A 27,437-nucleotide genomic window follows, 5' to 3' on the forward strand; every position below is an offset into this window, starting at 1 on the left:
ATATTTGATATCGTAGCCCGTGGACTAAAAATGTATGAAATATATTATGTTAAATGATCGAAAATTGTAATGATGATGAATGATTGTTGCTTAAAGGGGATAACATCTAGGTCATCGCCCCGGAAATTGTATTTTTATAACATTTTTATTACGTACACGTTTTAGATTTAAACAGATATATCCGGAGATATTTCGAAGTTAGTGAAAAATGTAAGAATCTCAAACATCTCTGTTATTATTATTCGCAAGGAAAAAGCACAGATACCGAGCTCGATACCTGCAGTCGCTTAAGTACGGCCAGTATCCAGTATCCGGGAGATAGTAGGTTCGAACCCCACTACCGGCAGCCCTGAAAATGGTTTTCCGTGGTTTCCCATTTTCACACCAGGCAAATGCTGGGGCTGTACCTTAATTAAGGCCACGGCCGCTTCCTTCCCACTCCTAGCCATTCCCTGTCCCATCGTCGCCATAAGACCTATCTGTGTCGGTGCGACGTAAAACAACTAACAAAAAAAGGTACAGATAATTTAAATGAGTGGAAAGAATATTTTACACAACTTTGATAATGTATAGTGTGTCGATACAGCTAATATTAACAGAAAAAAGTGGCGTTTCCTGTTTTGCTACAACCCCCTCCCCCCAGTGTCGCTATGCCACTGTATTCTGATGAAAATAATATGTAGCCTAGAACACGCTTCAGATATTTCTGAGCATAAATACCGAGTTTCAAGAAATTCTGTCAAGCCATTTTCCCGCTATCTTCCCACAAACAAACAACAAACAAACAAACAAACAAACAAACAAACATTGAACTGAACACACCTTCGACTTTTATATTCCTAATCCGAGATAAAAAACTGTGTATGAGGCAAAAATTTGAACTGTACGAAGAAATTACCGTATAATTTTGTTAATGTAAATTATGTTTATGTAGATTACAATAAATTGACATTGGTATACACATTGTTAGCGGCAGGGTAAATTGCTTGACAGTAGTTGCTTATGAGTTAAATCAATGATTTTTTTGTTTTTGATTTTAAATAAATAAACTCTAGTCCAAGCTTATCTAGGAGAGAGTACAGTTCTGGGAAAATACACTACAAGATATTCGCGTTCCCAAGCCTCGACAATCATGAATGAGAGTTAAACGCAACGTTTGCTCATTTATTCCAAGAAATCCTACTATTTTACTTCCAGGTATAAAACACATATCCTTATCCTGCACTCTAACCATTACACATACATTAGAAGTATTCAGACATTTTTCAAACGTACGTATCTGATTTAAAGGAGGCTAGTTTCTAGATAAAGTTTCCTGATCTATCTATGGTGAGATATATTTTTACAGTGCACCATGTCTTTTAGTACGCACTAGGTTGAGTTTGTTACATTAACTGACCTGTTTCAGTCTCACCCCTAGCTTTGACAGTAGGAAAGGTATTGAGACAGGCCTATGAGGTATGCTAGTAGTATCATTCCTTACGCAGTTTGAAGAATGCTGTAAAAGCACAGTTCACAAGGTTGAGCTGTACAAACATTTCAGTGAGCTTGGCAGACTGCTATGTTAAACCACCTCCTGACTTAGTGGAGGAAGCAGTAGGAAATTTCCTCACTTCCCATTTCTCTATACTTCTCTTGACACCCGCGCTTTCCATAAGAGCTGGTGATGGAACTTCTGGAGATCCAATACTCCCTTGGGCTGAGGACTCTCTAGGACCCCAAGAAGTTTGTCAGTAGACGTTATCGTTACTTTAGTAATGTCATCTGTCCGCAGAGAGAGTTCCTGAACCAAGGCAAGAAGGTGGAGTTGCGTTTCTTCTCTCCCGAGGAGCGCTCGCTGTTGGCTCTGCAGGGCCCGCGGGCTATAGAAGCCCTCCAGCCACTGGTAGATGTGGACCTCGCCCAGCTGTACTTCATGGGCAGTACATTGACCTCAGTTGCGGGGATTCCCCGATGTAGAGTCACCCGCTGTGGCTACACAGGCGAGGATGGCGTCGAGATCTCCATACCTGCGGAACACGCCACCGTAGTTGCCGAAACGCTCCTGGAGTCGTCTGTTGCGCCCATCAAACCGGCTGGTCTGGGAGCTCGAGACACGCTCAGGTCAGTATTGAAACTCGTGGTAATTGTTTACTCTTTAAACCTATATTTTATTTAATAGAGACTTACTGACGTAGGTAATGCATTTATTTATTAATCATGTAGTTAATCTGCCAGCCCCGTAGTGTAGGGGTAGCGTGTCTGCCTCTTACCCTGAGGCCCTAGGTTCGATTCCTGGCCAGGTTAGGGATTTTAACCTGGAGCTCAGGGCTGGTTCGAGGTCCACTCAGCCTACGTGATAACAATTGAGGAGCTATCTAAAGGTGAGATGGAGGTCCCGGACTAGGAAGCCTAGAATACCGGCCGAGGGGATTCGTCATGCTGACTGCATGAAACTTCATAATCTGCAGGCTTCGGGATGAGCAGCGGTCGCTTTATAGGTCATGGCCCTTCAGGGCTGTTGAGCCATGGGGCTTGGTTTATAGTTAATCTACAAACAGACCATGTAGGAGGAACAGTTTAAGTACGGTACTCTATTACATTACAATTACATTACAATAACATTCGATTTAGGAAGCTGCCTTCCTTGAGAACCCGATGGGAGTGAGGGGGGTAGTGAGACATAAAAATTATCTAAAATAGTATCGAATCCACAGTTTTTGGGGTCACCGAGATGAATGGTGACAATCCAGAATTTTTATCTCTTAAGGTTGGGGGGCGAGAGGGGCACAGTCTCCCTGACAGTTGAAATCCTTTACATCGTATCAATAGTGCGACGGCTAAATACATATAGTTATCACTTATTAATTTTTGACAAGATCAAATACTTCCAAGTCAATTCGAGCTTCTGTAAGGATAAAGTTTTACTCAAAAATTGAAATAATCTAAAACTTGAAATCACATTTAAATAACTCTAAAAACTACATAATATATCGTAAAATATCAATCAACAACAAAAAAAGGAATTATATATAAATTCACTTCACACGTAACTAACTGGTACCTAATATAGATCATGAAGGTAAACATTCAAAAACTATCCGCGCAACGCCAGGTACTACAGCTATTCGAATATATAAAGAGATACAATATAACTTAAAATATATCTCAAAATACGGAACAGCTATAACAACTTGAGATTAAAATATCTAATTCATTGAGGACTGTAACTAGAGACCTGTTAATTTGAAAGAAAAGCAATAGTTATCAACGATACAGAGACTACAGTTTGATAACTATTTTCATATTATTTTGACAAAGGGTTGAAGTTAGTGCATCTCAAATATCCAAGTTATTGTGCGGCTCGCTTGAGCCATCAGAGTCAATTTGGATTTCGGACGAATACCCTTCCTGGTACCTCAAGATTTTTAGATGATAAGTCCACCGAGATTCGAGCCTCGGTCGTCTCAGTAGAAAGCCAGCAACAATGCCACTGCACCAATCATGCCCCCGATATACAGTAAACACCAAGCTCTTATTACTAGATGTTTATTAATGACCATTTGAAGGAAAAAGCATAGGAAACCAAATACACATAGGTAAACTAAGTAAATTCGTGTCCTCATCCCGAGGTGGTGCAGCTCTTTTCAGGCACACCCCAATGGAGGTGAGCTGCATGTACCGTTTTAACCACATACCAGCCCTCCTGTCATTTTAAATTTCTGGTGGACCTCAGAGGACGGCAGCTAATAGTGCTTAACGTTGCGCTATGGGGGCGGACATACACAATCGTGATACAGCTTCAGTACAATGCGGTAATGGTTCTCTCTTAACTGAAATCATAGAAGAAGGATTAATAGATTCACTGGTCTAAGAAACAAGATATCAGCAAAAGAAAAGGAAATGACATGATGAAAAGCAAAGAAACGACAGATCCCCTTGGCCCTCCAAACCCATTACTGTCAAGGTTGGAGAGAAAGGAGATATATGATAGGAAGGTTGAATTTGAATAACGTGGCAAAAGTATATGGAAGCATCTTCTGATTTAGCGATGGGCCGCTCTCAAAATTATTTCTGTTTGCCTGTTGAGGTCCTATGTAATGTACGACCTCCTTATGCAAATACTAGTGGTCTGCCACAGCAATAGCTGCGCACAAAGATTCAAAATGAAACTGATGATACAGGAAAATATATTAAACTCCGGAAGACCATGTATTTGCATTTAAACTTACACTTTCGTTGTTGGAATTTTTGAATCTTGGCAATTTATATAGTTTTCACAAGGAATTCTGTTCGCAAGACTTGAATCACATAAGGCTGGCTTTCAGTAGGTAGTAAGTCCGAAATGTTCCTATAAATCATCCCCTGAATCTTAAGATAGTGAAGACCTAATCCTGGTCCTGGAATGTGGCTACCGTTAGAAGAGAAGGATGCGAATGATATTGTACTATTATTCTACCTTATAAAGTTCATGTGGCATCATGCTTTTAAGTACGTTAATTACTTCAGGTTGTGGAAAATAAACCATACCATTGTGACAACGGGAAATAAAATGTCCATTTACCATTTCTACAGCGATATGTCATGCTTGACAGTGCGTACAGTTTTCATTTAATAACCCTACACTGAATAATTCAATGTAAGTTTCATAATACAGGACTTCTTGAAATATATAATATTTTGAGAGGGATTTATTTCTGTTTCTCCCTTATTAGAACTAACATGGAGCAACAACGAACATTCTGGCAATAACTTGATATTTCAGAGCCATCTATCGGGCTAACATAGGAATATTTGCATAGATAACTTTCACGGAGCCCTCTATCGGGCTAGCGTAGAATGATCAGCGGAGACAACTTTCATAGAGCCATCTACCGGTGAATACATTGAATAATGACTTAATCATCACATTATTTGAATAAATGACTATTTTAGGCAAACGTAGGACGTAACGAAATAAATAATATTTTTTCTAATTATTTCTAATTTATTTTGATGTATAACACATAGGTGTTAATTGCGGTTTTCTCACAATGTTGTGTTACTCGTTCGAATTATAGATGCCCTCTCCTCAACGTTGGTAACAGACACAAGGCATCAATCATTCATGTCTCGGGAGTCAGTTGTTGGGGATTATTGTTCTCAAACGGTTGAAAGCTCTCAAACGAGGTAATTTATTTACCATTAAAATTTGCGATGTCACTACAGTTCTATTACCACTGTGTAAATTATGTGAATTTTGAGGGAAGTATTCTATTGTTCCTGTAATTATTGTGATTTTGCTACCTATGTATCTGTGCTGTTTTCCTGTATATCTGTTCACTAATACGCGGCAGTCAGGAATATAATATAATTAGGCAAAAATTGTAGATCTAATTCGAAAAGAGCCTTTGTAAGGTCTCTGGATATCTAACAGCATTATAGCATTCTTCCCTGTCAGTACTTAATATACCCTAGTTCCTGTTCTGTAATTGAATTGTAGGGTTAGACAAAGAGCCGTTTGAACTGTGTAATGTTTGTTTTTTGTGCAGACTGTAGTGACGCCTGAATGCCACTGCTCGTGAGATAAGAGGACTTATAGTGTGTCTAGCGGGCCAATAGCCATGGTAATACGCTTAACCTGCCGGATGTTTACCCAGTAAAGCAATTAGCGTAACAAAACATGTGATATGTGTGTGTTGCAGGCTTGAGGCTGGGCTCTGTCTGTATGGGCACGACATCGACCACACGACCACTCCAGTGGAGGCGGGGCTTGCTTGGCTAGTGGGTGAGTTCCACAATATCTTCCCTAATTTAACACAACGCTAGGTGTATACTGTACATTTGTTATACTAATTATTGCTGAAAGAAATATCGCTGTTTCATCTCACTAAACATGTAATCTGTTTCATCTTTAAATAATAAAAGCAAGTCGGTAAATTTTTTGAGGGTTGAACCCCACTGTCGGCGGTTCTAAAGATGGTATTCCGTGGTTTCCCAATTTAACACCAGACAAATTCTGGGGCTGTACCTTAATTAAGTGCACGGCCGCTTTCTTCCCAATCCTAAAGTTTATCCCGATCTAGTTTATCTTGACGTTTGGCGCCATGTTGAAGAAAGAAGCAATCCTATTAGCTCGGACAAACCCATGCTGCCCATTATGTTTCGTCTTTGCTTAGAGCACGTGGCTTGGTTTCATTATGATTTACGCTTCGGTGTGATTTTTTCTAATAATGCGTTACCACTTGGTTTGCAATTTATTGACACTCCTTCGTGATACGTAGTAAATGTTGGGGCTGTACCATAATTGAGGTCACGGCCGCTTCCTTCCCATTCCTAGGCCTTTCCTATTCCATCGTCGCAATAAGACCGCAGATTCCCTCTCATTACTTTACCTAGTCTCCATTTTTTAACGTTTTAAAATAAGCTGTAAATTCATTCCAATCGTTAATTCCTAATTGCCCTAATTTGTCCTCTTTAATTACAACTTCGTCTTAATATTGTGTAGAAATGACGTATGGATTTTAGTGCCGTGAGTGTCCGAGGACATGTTCAGCTCGCCAGGTGCAGGTCTTTTGATTTGACGCTCGTAGGTGACCTGCGCGCGTGTTGAGGATGAAATTATGACGAAGACGACACATACACCCAGCCCCCGTGTCAGCGAAATTAACCAATAATGGATAACATTCCCGACCCTGCCGGGAATCGAACCCGGGATCCCTGTGGCCAAACCACTTAGCCATGGAAATATTATGATATTTCCTACTTTTAAAAACTCCATTCAAGCTTATTCGTCTACCAATGTCATTCCACGCTAACATCCATCCTCCTCACCTTCGAATGCTCTGAAGAAGGAATGGTTAAAATATACTACAAATACACTCTTGCCGATTCATCAGGACTGCAACCTTCAGAAGCATGGAAGATTAAAATCTCCACACCCATCATGGCAACTAGGAAAGAGGCTGGTTGAGTCACAGTACAATATGAATAATGTCTGGAGGGAAGATTGGGCTGCTTCAAACCCTGACCAGCTAGGGTTGATATCTGACCCTTGTAGGAAACTTGCTGGATTCAACTTGCCAGGAAGAATCTGGGCTTCGTTGAACAGAGTGCGGACCGGTCTTGGAAGATGCAATTTCTGGCTCCACAAGTGGGGAAAAATTTCCAGCCCTCCTTGCGACTGCAGTGAAGTGTTGTAATGATGTGCCCAGTTCGGAGCTTCCAGGGATGGTACCACGAACTTCATGCGGCAAGTAAAGAGTAGTGGCTAAATTCTCTGGACATTAAATTATAAGTTATATTGCCATCAGTTGATCCTTTGTCCGACTGTTGTTCTATCTACTTTAAGTGTATATAATTTTAAGTGTATATATAATATATCGTTTCTCTGTACCCTCTATACGCCATACGAAATAAATAAATTCCACGCTATCGCTCCACTGACAGCTCGCAACATACCGCTTAGTCGAGCAGCTCGTCTTCGTACTCCCAACTCTTCACAGCCTAACATTTGCAACATTTTAGTAACACTACTCTTTTGTCGGAAATCACCCGGAGCAAATCGACGTGCTTTTTTTTTTTGGGGGGGGGGCTCTTTTCCAGTTCTCGAATCGTAATCTGGTGTGGGTCCGTTGCGTTGGAACCGTACTCTAATTGGGTTCTTACCAATGACTTAAACGCCCTCTCTTTCACATTTTTACTTACAGTACTTACAGTACTTATAGTACAGTGATTTCCATGAGGAGCTTCCACACAATCAACACAGTAATTAAAACTGAGAGAACTTCACCATCTGCTGTTGGGGCCGATGACTTAGATATTAGGCCCCTTTAAACAACAATCATCATCATCATCAGTAGTATAATTGGATGGTTCTGGCGCCTCCGCCGCATCCTCCGCCGCCCGCCTCCTCCGCCTCCGCCTCCTCCGCCGCCGCCCGCGGGAAATTTGAATTTTGGCGGGAAATTTGAATTTAGGCGGGAGATTTGAATTTGTAAACAAAGCCACGTGCTTTTTGACAGCTGTCATCGACAACAACGCATCGCTAACCTTACTGCTGCCATCTTGACGGGCCTAAACCTCACTAGTACCAACTTAACCTAACTAGCGTGAGGTAAACAAAGCCACGTGTTTTTTGACAGCCACGTGCTTTTTGACAGACAACAACGCATCGCTAACCTCAGTACTGCCATCTTGACGGGCCTAAACCTCAGTAGTGCCAACTTAACCTCACTAGCGCGAGGTAAACAAAGCCACGTGCTTTTTGACAGCCACGTGCTTTTGACAGATTTGTAAACAAAGCCACGTGCTTTTTGACAGACAACAACGCATCGCTAACCTCAGTACTGCCATCTTGACGGGCCTAAACCTCAGTAGTGCCAACTTAACCTCACTAGCGCGAGGTAAACAAAGCCACGTGCTTTTTGACAGCCACGTGCTTTTGACAGATTTGTAAACAAAGCCACGTGCTTTTTGACAGACAACAACGCATCGCTAACCTCACTGCTGCCATCTTGACGGGCCTAAACCTTAGTGGTACCAACTTAACCTAACTAGCATGAGGTAAACAAAGCCACGTGCTTTTTGACAGCTGTCATCCGCCATCTTTGAGTACAGTGCTGCCCTCTTTAGCTACTTACCTTTGACAGCTGTCATCCGCCATCTTTAAGCAGTGCTGCCCTCTATGTGGTGGCGGCAAATTCTAAATGCTTTACAAACCTATGCCCCTTTTTGACAGCTGTCATCCGCCATCTTTGAGCACTGTGCTGCCCTCTTTCATCACCTGTCATCGGCAGTGCTGTCATCTTGACGGGTCTAAACCTTAGTGCTACCAACTTAACCTGGCGCGTGGTAAACAAAGCCACGTGCTTTTTGACAGCCACGTGCTTTTTTGACAGCTGTCATCCGCCATCTTTAAACCACAGTGCACTATGCTGCCCTCTTTATCGTAGTAGATGTAAAATTCGTCACCTGTCATCGGCAGTGCTGCCATCTTGACGGGCCTAAACCTTAGTGCTACCAACTTAACCTCACTAGCTCGAGATAAACAAATCCACGTGCTTTTTGACAGCCACATGCTTTTTTGATAGCTGTCATCCGCCATCTTTAATCTATAGAGCACAGCGCTGCCCTCTTTAGCTACTTACCTTTGAAATGTGGTGGCGGATAATTTGAAAAATGCTTTTCAACAAGCAGCCATCTTTAATCATGAGAGCACCGTGCTGCCCTCTATGTGGTGGCGGCAATTTGAAAAATTCTACATGCTCTTGTTTGGAAACAAACTCACGTGCTTTTTTGACAGCTGTCGTACGCCATCTTTAATCTATAGAGCACCGTGCTGCCCTCTGTAGCTACTTACCTTTGAAATGTGGTGGCGGCAAATTCCACGTGCTCTTGTTTGGAAACAAAGCCATGTGCTTTCTTGACAGCTGTCATCCGCCATCTTTAATCTATAGAGCACAGTGCTGCCCTCTTTATCGTAGTAGATGTAAATTCGTCACAGCTGTCATCCGCAGTGCTGCCATCTTAACGAGCCTAAACCTTAGTGCTACCAACTTAACCTCACTAGCGTGAGATAAACAAATCTACGTGCTTTTTTGACAGCTGTCATCCACCATCTTTAATCTATAGAGCACAGTGGTGCCCTCTTTAGCTACTTACCTTTGAAATGTGGTGGCGGATAATTTGAAAAATGCTTTTTGATAGCAGCCATCTTTGAGCACCGTGCTGCCCTCTTTGTGGTGGCAGGCAATCCCACGTGACAGCAGCCATCTTTAATCATGAGAGCACCGTGCTGCCCTCTATATGGTGGCGGCAATTTGAAAAATTCTACATGCTCTTGTTCGGAAACAAACTCACGTGCTTTTTTCTGACAGCTGTCATCCGCCATCTTGCATCACAAACCTCAGTGCTGCGCTCTTTAGCTAGATACCTTTGAAATGTGGTGGCGGCAATTTGAAAAAAATCTATGTGCTCTTGTTTAGTAAACAAAGCCACGTGCTTTTTATGACAGCTGTCATCCACCATCTTTAATCAATAGAGCACTGTGCTGCTATCATGCGGGCAATTTCATCACCTGTCATCCACCATCTTTAATCTACAGAGCACCGTGCTGTCCTCTATGTAGTGCGGCAAATTCCATGTGCTCTTGTTTAGTAAACAAACTCACGCGCTTTTTTGTCAGCTGTCATCCGCCATCTTACATCGCAAACCTCAGTGCTACACTCTTTAGTTGAAATATGGTGGCGGATAATTTAAAAAGAAAAATTCTACAGCAGCCATCTCTCGGCGCTAATTGCACAAGATGGTGGCTATACATGACTCCTTAAAGGTGCTTATGCAAGATGGCCGCTATACATAGACTCCCTTGGGATGCTTGCGCAAGATGGTGGTTATACATGGCTCCTTATGAGATGCCCTAGGGATGCTTGCGCAAGATGGCGGTTGCTCTTATGAGGCGGCTTAAGGGTCCTTGACTAGAGACGCCCTAAGGATGCTTGCGCAAAATGGCGGACGCAAGATGGCGGCTATACACGACTCCTTATGAGACGCCTTAAGGGTGCTTGCGCAAGATGGCTGCTGCTCTTAGCTTAGAGGCTAACGTGTCATGCTAGTTCGATTCATTAAATTTGGGGCTTAAATGCAAAATGTTAAATATCTCGAAAACGGTGCATCGTAGAGCAAAACGGACAAAAGTTTTCCGCCCAATACCTCGGTTCGCAGTACGAGGAACATGATAGCATAAGTATAATGATGAGATCGACGGTTCGGTTCCTACTTAGGCCCTATGGCATTCACTCTGTTTTAGCTTGTATTGAAGCAAGTCTTCGTAACATGATCAGGTCTAGCTATGGTAGAGAGTATAACGTGCCGTGCAGGTTCGATTCATTAAATTTAGGGCTTAAATGCAAAATGTTAAATATCTCGAAAACGGATAAAATTTTTCTACCTGATACCTAGGTTTGCAGTATCAGGAGCATAAGAAAAACATAGTCTAATGATGAGATCGACGGTTCGATCCCTACTTAGGCCCTTTGGCATTGGCAGCTATCTAATTCTACAAGATGGCGGCTATACATAGCTTCTTATGAGACAGCTTAAGAGCGCTTGCACAAGATGACTGCTGCTCTTATGAGACGCCCTAGGGGTGCTTGCGCAAGGTAGCAGTGACAAGACGGTGACTATACACAGCTGCTTATGATACGGCCTAGAGGTGCTCACACAAGATGGTGGCTGCTCTGATGAAGAAAGTTAGCTTTGCATCATGCAGGTATCTTTACAGCACTAAACCTCATACCTTTGAAATGTGGTGGCAGGTAATTTGAAAAATTCGACGTGCTTTTTCATAAGCTGTTAAGGCCTCCTCTTATGTCAAGGCATAGCTCTATCGAACGAGTTTAAACCTGCATCGGGATAGCTAGAGTAAGCACGTGCTGCAGTGATGACGTCATTATGCATGTTTAGACTTGCAAATCAGAGAAGAAACGTAACAAGGCTGGAATCGAAAACTGCACTCTATGCTGTTAACTTTATCATGTGATCGAAACATTGATTGAAGTATTTAGAACACGCAATAAGTAGAACCAAACACTGTACTCGATACAACATGTGTTTAGAACATGTCAGGGGATATCTTTGTTCTAAGAAGATTAGTTTACCGCACATTCCTTGGCTAAAGGGCTAATGGGCTAAAGGGCTAAAGGGCTTAATGGGCTAAAGGGCTAAAGGGCTAATGGGCTAAAGGGCTAAAGGGCTAAAGGTGCAACAACCTCATCGATCGCTATCAGCAAGAACGCTTGTACTTTAAGTGTAGAAAATTAATCTTTATTGGTAAATGGTTTTATGTTCAGAACAAGGAATGGAACCTAGGGGTTACGTCTTACCTAATAAAATCCCCGAGGTGCGATGAGTTACGTTTTTCGAACTAGTGTTTGGAACACTGAACTTTTCAAGATGGCAAGAGTGAGGTTAGCAATGTTCTGTTGTTGGATTTTAAATTCCGCGCTACAACATGCATAAGGTGGCAGCCCTTGAGGTTTACCGCCGTAAAGATGGCAAGAGTGAGGTTAGCAATGTTCCGTTGTTGGATTTTAAATTCCGCGCTATAACATGCATAAGGTGGCAGCCTTGTGGTTTACCGCCGTCAAGATGGCAGCAGTGAGGTTAGCGACGCTCTATTGTCCTTCAAAGTGAGGTTAGGGTTCGTCAAGAAGACAGCTGTCAAAAAAGCACGTGGCTATGTTTACCAAACAAGGGCACGTGGCTGTGACGTCACGGTCACGTAGTATGCTGCCTCAGCATGCAAAGTTCAATGTCTACACCTACGTAGTTAACACTCTGCTATGTTCACAAGATTTTTATACATCACTATTCTTTATGCTTTAAGTTCATTCACATAGGCTATGCTAAGATAGCAGCACAAACACATGCGAACTTTGTACATTCTAATAGAATAAGTTTAGTACTGTGTGCGTCATGGATACATGATGTGTGCACGCATTTAATCTTGACTATACGTAATGCTGCCGCTTTGTTTACAAGATTTTTATACATTGCTATTCTTTATGCTTTAAGTTCATGCACACACAAGCGATAGTCGTACGCTCTAGCAGGAGAAGTTTAGTACGATATTCGATACATACATTATCGATAGGTGATGTGTACACGCTTTAGAACATAGCTCATCTTTATGCTTTAAGTTCATGCACATGGGTTAGGGATACACAAAAGCGATTGCTACATGCTCTAGCGGAAGAAGTCTAGTACGATAGTCGATGCATGTAAAATCGATAGGTTATGCTAAGATAGCAGCACACATACACGATTTTAGCACAATCTAGTAGGAAAAGTTTAGTATGATAGTCGTTTCGAACAAAATCATTAGGTAATGTGAAAACGCTTTGAAACAAGGCTATTCTTTGTTTTAAGTTCATGCGTACAGGTTATGCTAAGATAGCAGCATAATCTAGCGCAAGAAGTTTAGTACGAGAGTCGATACATGCAAAATCGATAGTTGATGTGTACACGCTTTAAAACATGGTTATTCTTCGTACTTTAAGTTCATGCGTATAGGTTAGGCTAAGATAGCAGCACTGTCTAGCGTAAGAAGTTTAGTACGAGAGTCGATGCATGCAAAATCGATAGGTGATGTGTACACACTTTGAAACATGGCTATTCTTTGTACTTTCAGTTCATGCATCTTAGTTATGCTAAGATAGCAGCACAATCTAGCGGAAGAAGTTTAGTACGATATTTGTTGCATGCAAATCGATAGGTGATGTGTACACACTTTGAAACATGGCTATTCTTTTTACTTTAAGGTCATGCGTATAGGTTATGCTAGGATAGCAGCACAATCTAGCGGGAGGTGATTAGTACGAGAGTCAATGCATGCAAAATCCATAGGTAATGTGTACATGCTTTGAAAAATGGCTATTCTTTGTACTTTTAAGTTCATGTATATAAGTTATGCTAAGATGTCAGCACAATCTAGCGGAAGAAGTTTAGTACGAGAGTCAATGCATGCAAAATCGATAGGTAATGTGTACACGCTTTGAAACATGGCTATTCTTTGTACCTTAAGGCCATGCGTATAGGTTATGCTAAGATACCAGCACAATCTAGCGGAAGAAGTTTAGTACGAGAGTCGATGCTTGCAAAATCGTTAGGTAATGTGTACATGCTTTGAGACATAGCTATTCTTTGTACTTTAAGTTCATGCGTCTTAGTTATGCTAAGATAGCAGCACAATCTACCTGCAGAAGTTTAGTACGAGAGTCGATACATGCAAATTCGATAGTTGATGTGTACACGCTTTGAAACATGACTAATCATTGTACTTTAAGTTCATTGGTATAGGTTATGCTAAGATAGCAGCCCAATCTAGCGGAATAAATTTAGTACGAGATTTGATGCATGCAAAATCAATAAGTAATGTGTACACGCTTTGAAACATGGCTATTCTTTGTACTTTAAGTTCATGTGTATAAGTTATGCTAAGATAGCAGCACGACCTAGCGGAAGAAGTTTAGTACAATATTTGTTGCATGCAAAATCGATAGGTGATGTGTACACACTTTGAAACATGGCTATTCTTTGTACTTTAAGGTCATGCGTATTGGTTATGCTAAGATAGCAGCACGATCTAGCGGAAGGAGTTTAGTACGAGAGTCAATGCATGCAAAATCGATAGGTAATGTGTACACGCTTTGAAACATGGCTATTCTTTGTACCTTAAGGTCATGCGTATAGGTTATGCTAAGATACCAGCACAATCTAGCGGAAGAAGTTCAGTACGAGATTCGATGAATGTAAAATCAATAAGTAATGTGTACACGCTTTGAAACATGGCTATTATTTGTACTTTAAGTTCATGTGTATGAGTTATGCTAAGATAGCAGCACAACCTAGCGGAAGAAGTTTAGTACGATATTTTTTACATGCAAAGTCGATAGGTAATGTGTACACGCTTTGAAACATGGCTATCCTTTGTACCTTAAGGTCATGCGTATAGGTTATGCTAAGATAGCAGCACAATCTAGCGGAATAAATTTAGTATTAGATTCGATGAATGCAAAATCAATAATAATGTGTACACGCTTTGAGACATAGCTATTCTTTGTACTTTAAGTCATGCGTCTTAGTTATGCTAAGATAGCAGCACAACCTAGCGGAAGAAGTTTAGTACGATATTTGTTGCATGCAAATTCGATAGGTAATGTGTACACGCTTTGAAACATGGCTATTCTTTGTACTTTAAGGCCATGCTAAGATAGCAGCACAATCTAGCGGAAGAAGTTTAGTACGAGAGTCGATGCATGCAAATTCGATAGGTGATGTGTACACGCTTTGAAACATGGCTATTCATTGTACTTTAATTTTATGGGTATAGGTTATAATAAGATAGCAGCACGATCTAGCGGATGAAGTTTAGTACGATGGTCGATGCATGTAAAATCGATAGGTGATGTGTACACGCTTTGAAACATGGCAATTCATACTGCTGCTCTGTTCCCAAGACTTTTAAGAATAGCTAATCCTAATACTGCTCTTAACGACGTCGAGCTAAGGATTGATTACGTGACCGTGACGTCACAGCCACGTGCTCTTGTTTGGTAAACATAGCCACGTGCTTTTTTGACAGCTGTCTTCTTGACGAACCCTAACCTCACTTTGAAGGACAATAGAGCGTCGCTAACCTCACTCTTGCCATCTTTACGGCGGTAAACCTCAAGGGCTGCCACCTTATGCATGTTGTAGCGCGGAATTTAAAATCCAACAACAGAACATTGCTAACCTCACTCTTGCCATCTTGAAAAGTTCAGTGTTCCAAACACTAGTTCGAAAAACGTAACTCATCGCACCTCGGGGATTTTATTAGGTAAGACGTAACCCCTAGGTTCCATTCCTTGTTCTGAACATAAAACCATTTACCAATAAAGATTAATTTTCTACACTTAACAAAGTACAAGCGTTCTTGCTGATAGCGATCGATGAGGTTGTTGCACCTTTAGCCCTTTAGCCCTTTAGCCCATTAGCCCTTTAGCCCTTTAGCCCATTAGCCCTTTAGCCCATTAGCCCTTTAGCCCATTAGCCCTTTAGCCAAGGAATGTGCGGTAAACTAATCTTCTTAGAACAAAGATATCCCCTGACATGTTCTAAACACATGTTGTATCGAGTACAGTGTTTGGTTCTACTTATTGCGTGTTCTAAATACTTCAATCAATGTTTCGATCACATGATAAAGTTAACAGCATAGAGTGCAGTTTTCGATTCCAGCCTTGTTACGTTTCTTCTCTGATTTGCAAGTCTAAACATGCATAATGACGTCATCACTGCAGCACGCGCTTACTCTAGCTATCCCGATGCAGGTTTAAACTCGTTCGATAGAGCTATGCCTTGACATAAGAGGAGGCCTTAACAGCTTATGAAAAAGCACGTCGAATTTTTCAAATTACCTGCCACCACATTTCAAAGGTATGAGGTTTAGTGCTGTAAAGATACCTGCATGATGCAAAGCTAACTTTCTTCATCAGAGCAGCCACCATCTTGTGTGAGCACCTCTAGGCCGTATCATAAGCAGCTGTGTATAGTCACCGTCTTGTCACTGCTACCTTGCGCAAGCACCCCTAGGGCGTCTCATAAGAGCAGCAGTCATCTTGTGCAAGCGCTCTTAAGCTGTCTCATAAGAAGCTATGTATAGCCGCCATCTTGTAGAATTAGATAGCTGCCAATGCCAAAGGGCCTAAGTAGGGATCGAACCGTCGATCTCATCATTAGACTATGTTTTTCTTATGCTCCTGATACTGCAAACCTAGGTATCAGGTAGAAAAATTTTATCCGTTTTCGAGATATTTAACATTTTGCATTTAAGCCCTAAATTTAATGAATCGAACCTGCACGGCACGTTATACTCTCTACCATAGCTAGACCTGATCATGTTACGAAGACTTGCTTCAATACAAGCTAAAACAGAGTGAATGCCATAGGGCCTAAGTAGGAACCGAACCGTCGATCTCATCATTATACTTATGCTATCATGTTCCTCGTACTGCGAATCGAGGTATTGGGCGGAAAAATTTTGTCCGTTTTGCTCTACGATGCACCGTTTTCGAGATATTTAACATTTTGCATTTAAGCCCCAAATTTAATGAATCGAACTAGCATGACACGTTAGCCTCTAAGCTAAGAGCAGCAGCCATCTTGCGCAAGCACCCTTAAGGCGTCTCATAAGGAGTCGTATATAGCCGCCATCTTGCGTCCGCCATTTTGCGCAAGCATCCTTAGGGCGTCTCTAGTCAAGGACCCTTAAGCCGCCTCATAAGAGCAACCGCCATCTTGCGCAAGCATCCCTAGGACATCTCATAAGGAGCCATGTATAACCACCATCTTGCGCAAGCATCCCAAGGGAGTCTATGTATAGCGGCCATCTTGCATAAGCACCTTTAAGGAGTCATGTATAGCCACCATCTTGTGCAATTAGCGCCGAGAGATGGCTGCTGTAGAATTTTTCTTTTTAAATTATCCGCCACCATATTTCAACTAAAGAGTGTAGCACTGAGGTTTGCGATGTAAGATGGCGGATGACAGCTGACAAAAAAGCGCGTGAGTTTGTTTACTAAACAAGAGCACATGGAATTTGCCGCACTACATAGAGGACAGCACGGTGCTCTGTAGATTAAAGATGGTGGATGACAGGTGATGAAATTGCCCGCATGATAGCAGCACAGTGCTCTATTGATTAAAGATGGTGGATGACAGCTGTCATAAAAAGCACGTGGCTTTGTTTACTAAACAAGAGCACATAGATTTTTTTCAAATTGCCGCCACCACATTTCAAAGGTATCTAGCTAAAGAGCGCAGCACTGAGGTTTGTGATGCAAGATGGCGGATGACAGCTGTCAGAAAAAAGCACGTGAGTTTGTTTCCGAACAAGAGCATGTAGAATTTTTCAAATTGCCGCCACCATATAGAGGGCAGCACGGTGCTCTCATGATTAAAGATGGCTGCTGTCACGTGGGATTGCCTGCCACCACAAAGAGGGCAGCACGGTGCTCAAAGATGGCTGCTATCAAAAAGCATTTTTCAAATTATCCGCCACCACATTTCAAAGGTAAGTAGCTAAAGAGGGCACCACTGTGCTCTATAGATTAAAGATGGTGGATGACAGCTGTCAAAAAAGCACGTAGATTTGTTTATCTCACGCTAGTGAGGTTAAGTTGGTAGCACTAAGGTTTAGGCTCGTTAAGATGGCAGCACTGCGGATGACAGCTGTGACGAATTTACATCTACTACGATAAAGAGGGCAGCACTGTGTTCTATAGATTAAAGATGGCGGATGACAGCTGTCAAGAAAGCACATGGCTTTGTTTCCAAACAAGAGCACGTGGAATTTGCCGCCACCACATTTCAAAGGTAAGTAGCTACAGAGGGCAGCACGGTGCTCTATAGATTAAAGATGGCGTACGACAGCTGTCAAAAAAGCACGTGAGTTTGTTTCCAAACAAGAGCATGTAGAATTTTTCAAATTGCCGCCACCACATAGAGGGCAGCACGGTGCTCTCATGATTAAAGATGGCTGCTTGTTGAAAAGCATTTTTCAAATTATCCGCCACCACATTTCAAAGGTAAGTAGCTAAAGAGGGCAGCGCTGTGCTCTATAGATTAAAGATGGCGGATGACAGCTATCAAAAAAGCATGTGGCTGTCAAAAAGCACGTGGATTTGTTTATCTCGAGCTAGTGAGGTTAAGTTGGTAGCACTAAGGTTTAGGCCCGTCAAGATGGCAGCACTGCCGATGACAGGTGACGAATTTTACATCTACTACGATAAAGAGGGCAGCATAGTGCACTGTGGTTTAAAGATGGCGGATGACAGCTGTCAAAAAAGCACGTGGCTGTCAAAAAGCACGTGGCTTTGTTTACCACGCGCCAGGTTAAGTTGGTAGCACTAAGGTTTAGACCCGTCAAGATGACAGCACTGCCGATGACAGGTGATGAAAGAGGGCAGCACAGTGCTCAAAGATGGCGGATGACAGCTGTCAAAAAGGGGCATAGGTTTGTAAAGCATTTAGAATTTGCCGCCACCACATAGAGGGCAGCACTGCTTAAAGATGGCGGATGACAGCTGTCAAAGGTAAGTAGCTAAAGAGGGCAGCACTGTACTCAAAGATGGCGGATGACAGCTGTCAAAAAGCACGTGGCTTTGTTTACCTCATGCTAGTTAGGTTAAGTTGGTACCACTAAGGTTTAGGCCCGTCAAGATGGCAGCAGTGAGGTTAGCGATGCGTTGTTGTCTGTCAAAAAGCACGTGGCTTTGTTTACAAATCTGTCAAAAGCACGTGGCTGTCAAAAAGCACGTGGCTTTGTTTACCTCGCGCTAGTGAGGTTAAGTTGGCACTACTGAGGTTTAGGCCCGTCAAGATGGCAGTACTGAGGTTAGCGATGCGTTGTTGTCTGTCAAAAAGCACGTGGCTTTGTTTACAAATCTGTCAAAAGCACGTGGCTGTCAAAAAGCACGTGGCTTTGTTTACCTCGCGCTAGTGAGGTTAAGTTGGCACTACTGAGGTTTAGGCCCGTCAAGATGGCAGTACTGAGGTTAGCGATGCGTTGTTGTCTGTCAAAAAGCACGTGGCTGTCAAAAAACACGTGGCTTTGTTTACCTCACGCTAGTTAGGTTAAGTTGGTACTTGTGAGGTTTAGGCCCGTCAAGATGGCAGCAGTAAGGTTAGCGATGCGTTGTTGTCGATGACAGCTGTCAAAAAGCACGTGGCTTTGTTTACAAATTCAAATTTCCCGCCAAAATTCAAATTTCCCGCGGGCGGCGGCGGCGGCGGCGGCGGCGGAGGAGGCGGGCGGCGGAGGCGCCAGAACCATCCAATTATACTACTATCATCCATCTGTTCTCCATCTCACAACATTGTCGAGGTCTTTTGTTCACATTCCTGTAACTTATTTCTTACTGTATACAATATAACATAGATCCTTATATGTGATTCCTTAAGATGCCAATCACACATGAAGTCATTATATTGAGCTCAAGATATGAATATTTGAAATACACTACCGGAAAAAGAAACATGCAGCATCCTCAAGGACAAGGTCATTTTATTCACAAGCGATGCGACAGGTAGTTCATCATTGAAGGAGTATATGATTACTAGGGCCCGGATTCATATGCACTAAAAACTCCAAAAATGTGCATGCACATATGCACTAAAAATGCTGAAAATAAGCAATAAAAATAAAACAAAATACACTTACCAAACGCATTATTTAATTTTAACTCGGTATTAAATTGATAAACATTTTTCATTGCTTAGAAAATTATGCATGGCAGTGGGTTATGAACATTTTTTTCAATATTTTCAAGGTTCAGAGACTTTCTGTTGTCGGACAGAATTAATTTATACGTTGCAAATGATCGTTCTCCGTCGACAGACGTAACTAGGCAATACTTGTACACTGGCACTGACAGTTTAGAACATTCTTCTGGCAAAGACCGCCTGATTCTGCTTATGCAGTTGCTTATGGATTAAATGTTTGAAAGACGGAAATAGCTGTTGTGAAAAGGGGCCATTATCCGCCTGCGACACTGAAAGCACTTTCCTTGATCAGGGTAGGCTTCTCGTATTGCCAAGGGATGTACAACATAATATAGAGTTCATTAGATTTTTCATTTCGTTCAGAAATCTTAGATAATCAATCACACATATGAGAAAATATATCTAAATATGCACTAACGTTCAAATTATGCGCATATGCATTTTTAAATATCCGGGACCTAATGATTACAAATTCAGACCAAATGAAACACACATGTCACAGTGAAGGGCGCCGAAACAGTCGCATCAGTACACAGAATATCCCTCTCTAGCGGCAACGCAGGCGTGTATTTGAGCATACAAACGATCATAAAGGCGCGAAATGTCACCCAGCGATAGACTGTCCCAAGCACTTTTTTGATGCAATCCGGCAATGGTTCTTGCAGGCTCTGGAGAACGCGTAAGGCCCCGCTTCATCATGTTCCATACGTGTTCAGTTGTTGTACACTACGTAGAGTACGTTGCGTCGCAGCAACTGTATGTGCACGTACACTGTCCTGCTGAAAAAGCACATCACCTTTCTGTCGAAACAATAACAACCTGTGCAAAGTAGCGGACACTGGTTATGTTACCCTGCAGAAACGCCAATTGTGGCCGCTGTTTGAAACTGATGGCTCCCCTCATTATGAATCCTGGATTAGGACCTGGGTGTCGTGGGCAAATGCAATCTGGAATCTTCGCCGTACACGCGTACGTTCATCACTTTAATATAGGCAGAATCTACTCTTGTCACTGAAGGCAACAGAGCGCCATTCCCCTCTTCAGTCGACTCCTTCACGTCACCAAAGTAGCCGTGCTTAGCGTTGTCGTGGTGTAAGTGGTAGTCTGACCAAACACACACGTGATCGTAATTCTGCTGCAAGCTGACGGTTCCCAATGATCCTTGGTGACACAGTAGGTGCAACGTGTGACCGGAGTTCGTTCCTGGATGATGTTCGGCCGGCCACGGATGCTCGCACAATGCGTCGATCTTGACATGCGTCTGTACTACGTGGACTTCTGGAACCTGGTCTATGGCTGTGGGAATCTTTGACAGTCCACTGCTGAAAGCAGCAACACACCACCGATACATTATGCCCAACATGTGCAGTAATCTCTTGATACGTCCATTCAGCTACCCGCAGGCCCACAATGCGACTGCTTTCAAATGACTGCAGTTGTTCAACAGGAGCACGTACTCGTCGACGGGGCAATTGAATGTTGTAAACACTGTTCACCTCTAACCTCAGCACAGCTACTGTCTATAGAGTCAAAACACAGTGCGGACGGATAGGCCTCCTATGCGCCATCTGATCGCCGATGTCCATGGCAATTGAATCACTAACACAACAACCCTTCAGTATGCACAGGCCTTGAAGATGTTGCATGTTTTCTTTTTCCGGCAGTGTAAGTCGATCATCCCGATTTTAAAATCCTTCATGGAAATAATGAGAGCTCTAAGGTTCAACAGCGCCTTCCTTGCCTTGTCTCAAGACACATCACTACATCCTCAACGAGGTTATCCTGGCTTGACAAGAATTCCATCAGCAGAAACATTTTTAGAACAGTTGCAGATATGAACTGACCAAATTGGTAGCCAAGAGAAAGGAGATCTGAGACAGTGCACAGAAGAAAAGAAAGACTGTTTTATTATTTTTTGAAGTAGGAAGTTCAGGAATTCATTGCAAAGTAAACTATAAGTAAATTGTGAGAACGCAGTTAGAGCAGTTACTCGCCTGAACGATCATGTGCACAGAATGTGAACCATTATTCGTCAAGTCGAGCTCCATAGCCATTATCTGAAAATATTTTTATTTTAGTTAGTATTTCAGTGTTAATAATACAGTATGTTTGCACCTTGCTCTAGGTAAACGACGTCGCTCCACTGCGGACTTCCCTGGCGCGAACGTCGTCCTGCAACAGCTACGCTCTGGAGTGTCCCGCCGACGTGTGGGGTTGAGGAGTTCAGGTGGTCCTCCTGCAAGGGCCGGAGCACGAATACTCGACCAGGCGGACGAGCAGGTGGGTCACGTAACCAGCGGCTGCCCCTCACCATCTCTGGGCTGCAATATAGCCATGGGTTACGTGCAAAGCCCGGTAGCCAAGGCAGGCACCAAGGTTCGGCTGGAGGTGCGTGGCAAGACGGTGGACGCCGAGGTTGTGAAGCTACCGTTCGTACCCAGTCGCTACTACACTCGCGGGGACAAGTAAAATAATGTCCAGCAGTTGTGTTGATCGAGTGCCAAGTTCCTCACCCTATACCAAGACAAAGATAATGCCTCTGTCGTATTGACGTGCTTCTTTATGTTCCGATCTCTTGTTCTAGAAAGATAATATTCATGCAGTATCGGGTCCAATGAAGAGCGTTAGTAAGAATTAACTACTTCGAGTTATCTAGAGACATTATTAACGATAGAAAAAGGCAGGAGAGTTCCCAGTTACGTTGTCGACAAGATCATAATGAATTGTGGTAAGAAAGTGGCCATTACTAAGGATGTGGTTCTGGTACAGTAAATACTCCTCCGTAGATTTCGCGGGCAGTTATTGTGTTTAGACATGTCTCTTCTATTCTACTCGTATGACTTCTACGAGTGCATTTTATTAGCTTAGATCACATGCACAAGTAGCGAATCATCCAGAATCCTAAAAGGCAATCCTTGCAATGAGTATATCTCCTGTATGTTTATTAACCCCAGATTTTTGCTGCCAAGGATTTTATTACCTAAGATCACATGCACAAGCAGCGAATTATCCAGAATACTGAAAGGCATTCCTTGCAATGAGTATATATCCTGTACGTTTATTAACCCCAGATTTTTGCTGCCAAGGGTCATAATTAATGGCACATTTTTGTTACGTTATATATTGAAACAGGAACGCCCGTACTTCAGTTTTTCGGAGAGCATGAGAAACGACAAGGCGTGTACGGCCCATGCTAAGAGAGTGAGAGAGAAGGGTAGTGAAAAAAAAATTTATTACTAAAGTGGATCCTTCAGTTTATTCAATAGATATGCAAAGAATTATGTCACCTTTTACAGCTGAATCGTGGGGTTGTCCTTGAAGGCGTGAAGGGGACGTCGTCCTGCGGCGTCTGCGTCGTCTTGCGGTCGGCGTCGGCGTTGTCTTCCGTCGTTGGTGTTTTCTTTGTATTAGCGTTGATGGCGACTCGAACCTGAGGCAGGAACGGGGAAATGTGGAGCTTCCGCATCGGACGTCATGGGACTCTGGTGTGACACCTTTCTAAGGCGAAGCACACCGAAATAGTTCCCACAGTCAATGATGATGAACGCACTTTAGCAACAAGGATAAAGTCAGAGTCACAGTTCCATGAGAATAAGATGGAAGGAATTATCGTATTTGGAATAATAAACAAACGAAAACAATCTAGGACCTTCCGAGGTGCAGTGATTAAGCACTTCACAAAGAAAATTAAATTCACTGGGTACAGTCTCTGCGCTGTACACCATGAGCACAATATTCACACACTTGTTGAAATAAACGACAGTCCAAGTTCTATTACGTCGTAATTTTCAGAAGATTATCACTGACACTTATGATCATACGTGATTCTGAACAGGTTATGATGGGAATTGGCATGGTCCCTCGGAAAGAAATGACGATACCGTATTCCACAAGTTAATACTGTCTTTAAGAGGGAATGTCGGCACAGTTTTATTACGAACACAGTTCCGATAAATGGATAGACACAGTCTTTAAATGAAATGAAGGTCGGCACAGTTTTATTACGAACACAGTTCCGAAAAATGGATAGACACAGTCTTTAAATGAAATGAAGACTGGCACAGATTATGTTAGAAACGTTATCGCTGTTTTCACACAGTCTTTAAATGAAATGAAGGCTGGCACAGTTTATGCTAGAATGTTATCACTGTTTCCACAAAGTCTGTAAATGAAATGAAGGCTGGCACAGTTCATAACGCACATTCATAGTCCACAAACGAAATATAATCGCCCAGTCGTACAGACTGATAAAAACGAAATTACGTTTTTGTTCATGCACAAAGTTCAAGCCCACGGAGAAGGCTTCCAACACTAACGTTTCCGAACTCAAGTACACAGCCGGACCGAGTGACGAATTACATCGCGACGTGCTTACTTGCACACACACTGAGCTCACGGCTTACTGCCGACTCCTCTCACTCTCTCTGCCTACGGCACACTGCAGCTGCACACTGCACACACTGCACACTCTCTGATTTACCCCAGGCTGGCGATTCGCTTATATTGCCGAAGGTCGGTGGGCGTGGCTACACATGTGGGCCCCAAGAAAATTTTATATCTTGGCCATCTTTACACCTACTGACATTAAATTTCGGCTAGCAACGTTCATTATTCCTGCCTGCAAGGTGACGTTATTGAAATATTGATATCACATTTCGTTCATGCTGCCATGCTATGGAACACGAAAGAACCTTCTGCGTGACGTCGCTTGACCTTGGCCGGTGTTCTGGAACAGCGCGAGCTTGCTTGCAGTTCCCACAATGCCTGTGCGCTCGGCGCAAGTTTTAAATGCTTACGGCCGGGTGTTAGCGAGTTCCTCTTAATAAATGAATGAAACGTGAATGCTCGTAGGGCATTCCCGTTTCAATATGTATGTGTCGTCGCCGAAAACCTTCGAAGTGTTAGTGCGAATTTAAACCAGTAGAAAAAACTGTATATGTATTGTGACGGATAAAATGACAACTGTTTTCTATATTCACAGTATCAAGGACAATTTATAAGGTATGAAGGAAATATTACTGACAAAGACCAGGTCACCAATGGTCATGTTGGTTAGGCATAATGAAAGCAGATTCGAATCTATACATGCCAAGTGGAGTATCTCCGACGACAGAGTACTGATCTACGTTAAGTTGGCGGACGTTTAATCCCAGTTCAGTACGGTGGTATTCCAGTGTGCTCAAACACGCTAGCCTCCTTTCGGCAGATTCATTGGTACGTTCCGGTGTCTCCGAAGCCGTAAAAATAAGTACGGCAGTTTGTGGGACGTAAAGTTGTTCTATCCAAGTATGGAACATCTGAAGGTAGTAGTGGGGATCGCTGTAATTGAAAACTGTGTTCCATAGAATCGCCGCAGGTCAGACGCGACCACACATTTGACGCCATTGATTAATATTATTACCATTATTATTATTATTAATGTTACTAATTCATGATCTTTACAGACATTGTTCTAGCTAAAGGAATGCCTGTCCCTCCAGTGGTCCATATTTTCTTCTAGTTTAACTGGAAGAAATGAATAATTTATTGTTTAACTAATTATTTTCAAAATACTGTACTATAATCTACCACTTGACTTATCTGGACAACTGGTACCTGAAATAGCCTAAAATTCACGATAATCATCCTCCTAATTCTTGAAATATACGTAAATATAAATGTAATATCATGGAATCTAAGTATGAGGTATTCCGTCCAAGAGTTTAGAATTTACTAGGTCGCTCCAATAAACGAAGCTCACGGGTGTGAGTAGTGAGTGCTGGTACAAATGGGATGAAGGAGGGGCATGTCATATATACAATAAATATGTTTGAAATTCATAGGACAATATGTTGTTACTTTTATATCGATGGAAGACTTTGTATTCGTTTAATTTTTGTTCTTGCTTTACGGTCGAGAAACTAATCTAAATCCAGAAATGTACGGTCACTAGACTACATTTGGACACCTGTTGTATTACTGCAGTTTGGAAGTGGGCCTGTGTATTACCGTACATGTATTGTTTACATTCCTTTTCGAAAAATGATCAGTGTTGTATTTTTATGTATTAAATGTTGCCATGTGGAATGGAAATATTATATATGTGATAAGTAAGTACTGATAGTTTATTAAATAATTTAATGTAAATAATATGAAATAAAGTAAATGTTGTACACATCAGTGTATTTTTTTCCATGAGAGATGACCATGGTCATATTTTTTGTCTATTCAACGAGTTTGACTTCAAAACTTTGTACGGAGATTATTTGTGATTAGTACCATTACACGAGGAACACCATTGGCCTGTGTTACCTGTGAGTAGTATCTTTATGTGTGACATACCATCATTCCTTGGTCACCCCGTTTGGTCACTTCTTACGACAGGCAGGAATTACTGTGGCTGTATTATTCGTCTGCGTGCCTTACCCTCAGAGAATTGGAGTATTAATCTTGTGGAAAGCTTTCCAACAAACAAACAAGCAAACAACTTGGATCCCATTAAAATATCCAACGTAAATGAAGGTGAGTTATTCATGGTTCACAAAAGAAAGCCAACAATTTCTTGCTCTTACGGGTAAAAGATATGTTGGTGTGATCTCCAGCGGGAAAAGTGGACTGCATCACTGCCTCTGGTCAGTACCTTCCATCATATTCAAGAGGCAGAGAACGAGTAATGTGTTAGTGTTCCACCGAGAAACGTTGTGACGATATCCGAAAAAGGATGCATACATTCGAAATATAGCTGCAACATTTCATTTCCAGTATCCGCCCTATAGAAGAAAGGTTGGTTGTTATTATTGCTTGGTGGGCATACAACAGATAGTAAGTTAAAGTATTTGAGTCTACCATACTGAAAAGCGACATCGTACTCATCTCGAACTAGTCCCTCAGGCTCTTCGGCCACGTCTCCGTTATCCTGAGATCACTGCATCACTAACTGTGGGATCCTGTACTGTTCATTCCGCATCACGTGTGCGCAGTATTCAAGTTCCCGCTTCTTGAAGGAAAGAAGTACTTCGGTCTTCTTGTTTAGTCTTCCCATCACCTCACCATTCCGTACTCTTTCAGTCCACGAGATACGCAACATCAACCAATAGACCCTTACTTCGAAGGGTAAGTTACTTCATAAAGCTACTTCCAATCACGACTATGGCTCAGCTGTGTACAATGATTTATCTGATACAGTAAATATTAAATTACAGATAGTTAAAAATCTTTATGTTCGTTAAAACGGTACACCTTATTACGTACAACTTCAGTACTTAAAACTTCGAGAGCTACCAAATGCGCTACTTATGCTAAGATCCCATGTTATCTCCATAACCTATTCAGAATAATTAACATTATCAATTAATATGAGGGCCCACTACATCCCTCAAGTACAATTCAGAGTTAACACCTAAAGTATCGCCCTCAACCAAGATATCTGGGTATTGTGCTGGACCGCTCTTTGACATACAGAGAACATCTCATCAGGACAGCAGCAGAACACGTAACAAGTTGGGGAGCAACTGCGACTGTTCTTCATACAACTGTTCTCGCCTTAGTGTACTCGGTTGCTGAATATCGTAGTGCACACGTTGATGTCCAGTTAAATGATGCAATGAGGACAATATCAGGCACTCTCAAATCCACACCACTCAAGTGGCTGCCAGTATTATCCAACATTCATCCTC

General features: G+C 42.2%; 1 protein-coding gene across 2 annotated transcripts in view; it reads left to right on the top strand.

Moving 5' to 3' along the window:
- Positions 1–25,516, top strand: part of LOC136858027 (aminomethyltransferase, mitochondrial) — an 84,317-nt gene extending 58,801 nt beyond the window's left edge. For both annotated transcript variants that reach the window (XM_067137232.2, XM_067137233.2), the window contains exons 4-6: positions 1,775–2,103; positions 5,664–5,746; positions 21,908–25,516. In XM_067137232.2, the coding sequence (XP_066993333.1) occupies positions 1,775–2,103; positions 5,664–5,746; positions 21,908–22,251 (756 nt within the window). In that variant the 3' untranslated portion in view covers positions 22,252–25,516. The remainder of the gene's footprint in view (positions 1–1,774; positions 2,104–5,663; positions 5,747–21,907) is intronic.
- Positions 25,517–27,437: the final 1,921 nt, after the last annotated feature.

This window comes from Anabrus simplex, chromosome 1 (assembly GCF_040414725.1).
Source record: "Anabrus simplex isolate iqAnaSimp1 chromosome 1, ASM4041472v1, whole genome shotgun sequence".
In the NCBI taxonomy this organism is placed as follows: Eukaryota; Metazoa; Arthropoda; class Insecta; order Orthoptera; family Tettigoniidae; genus Anabrus; species Anabrus simplex.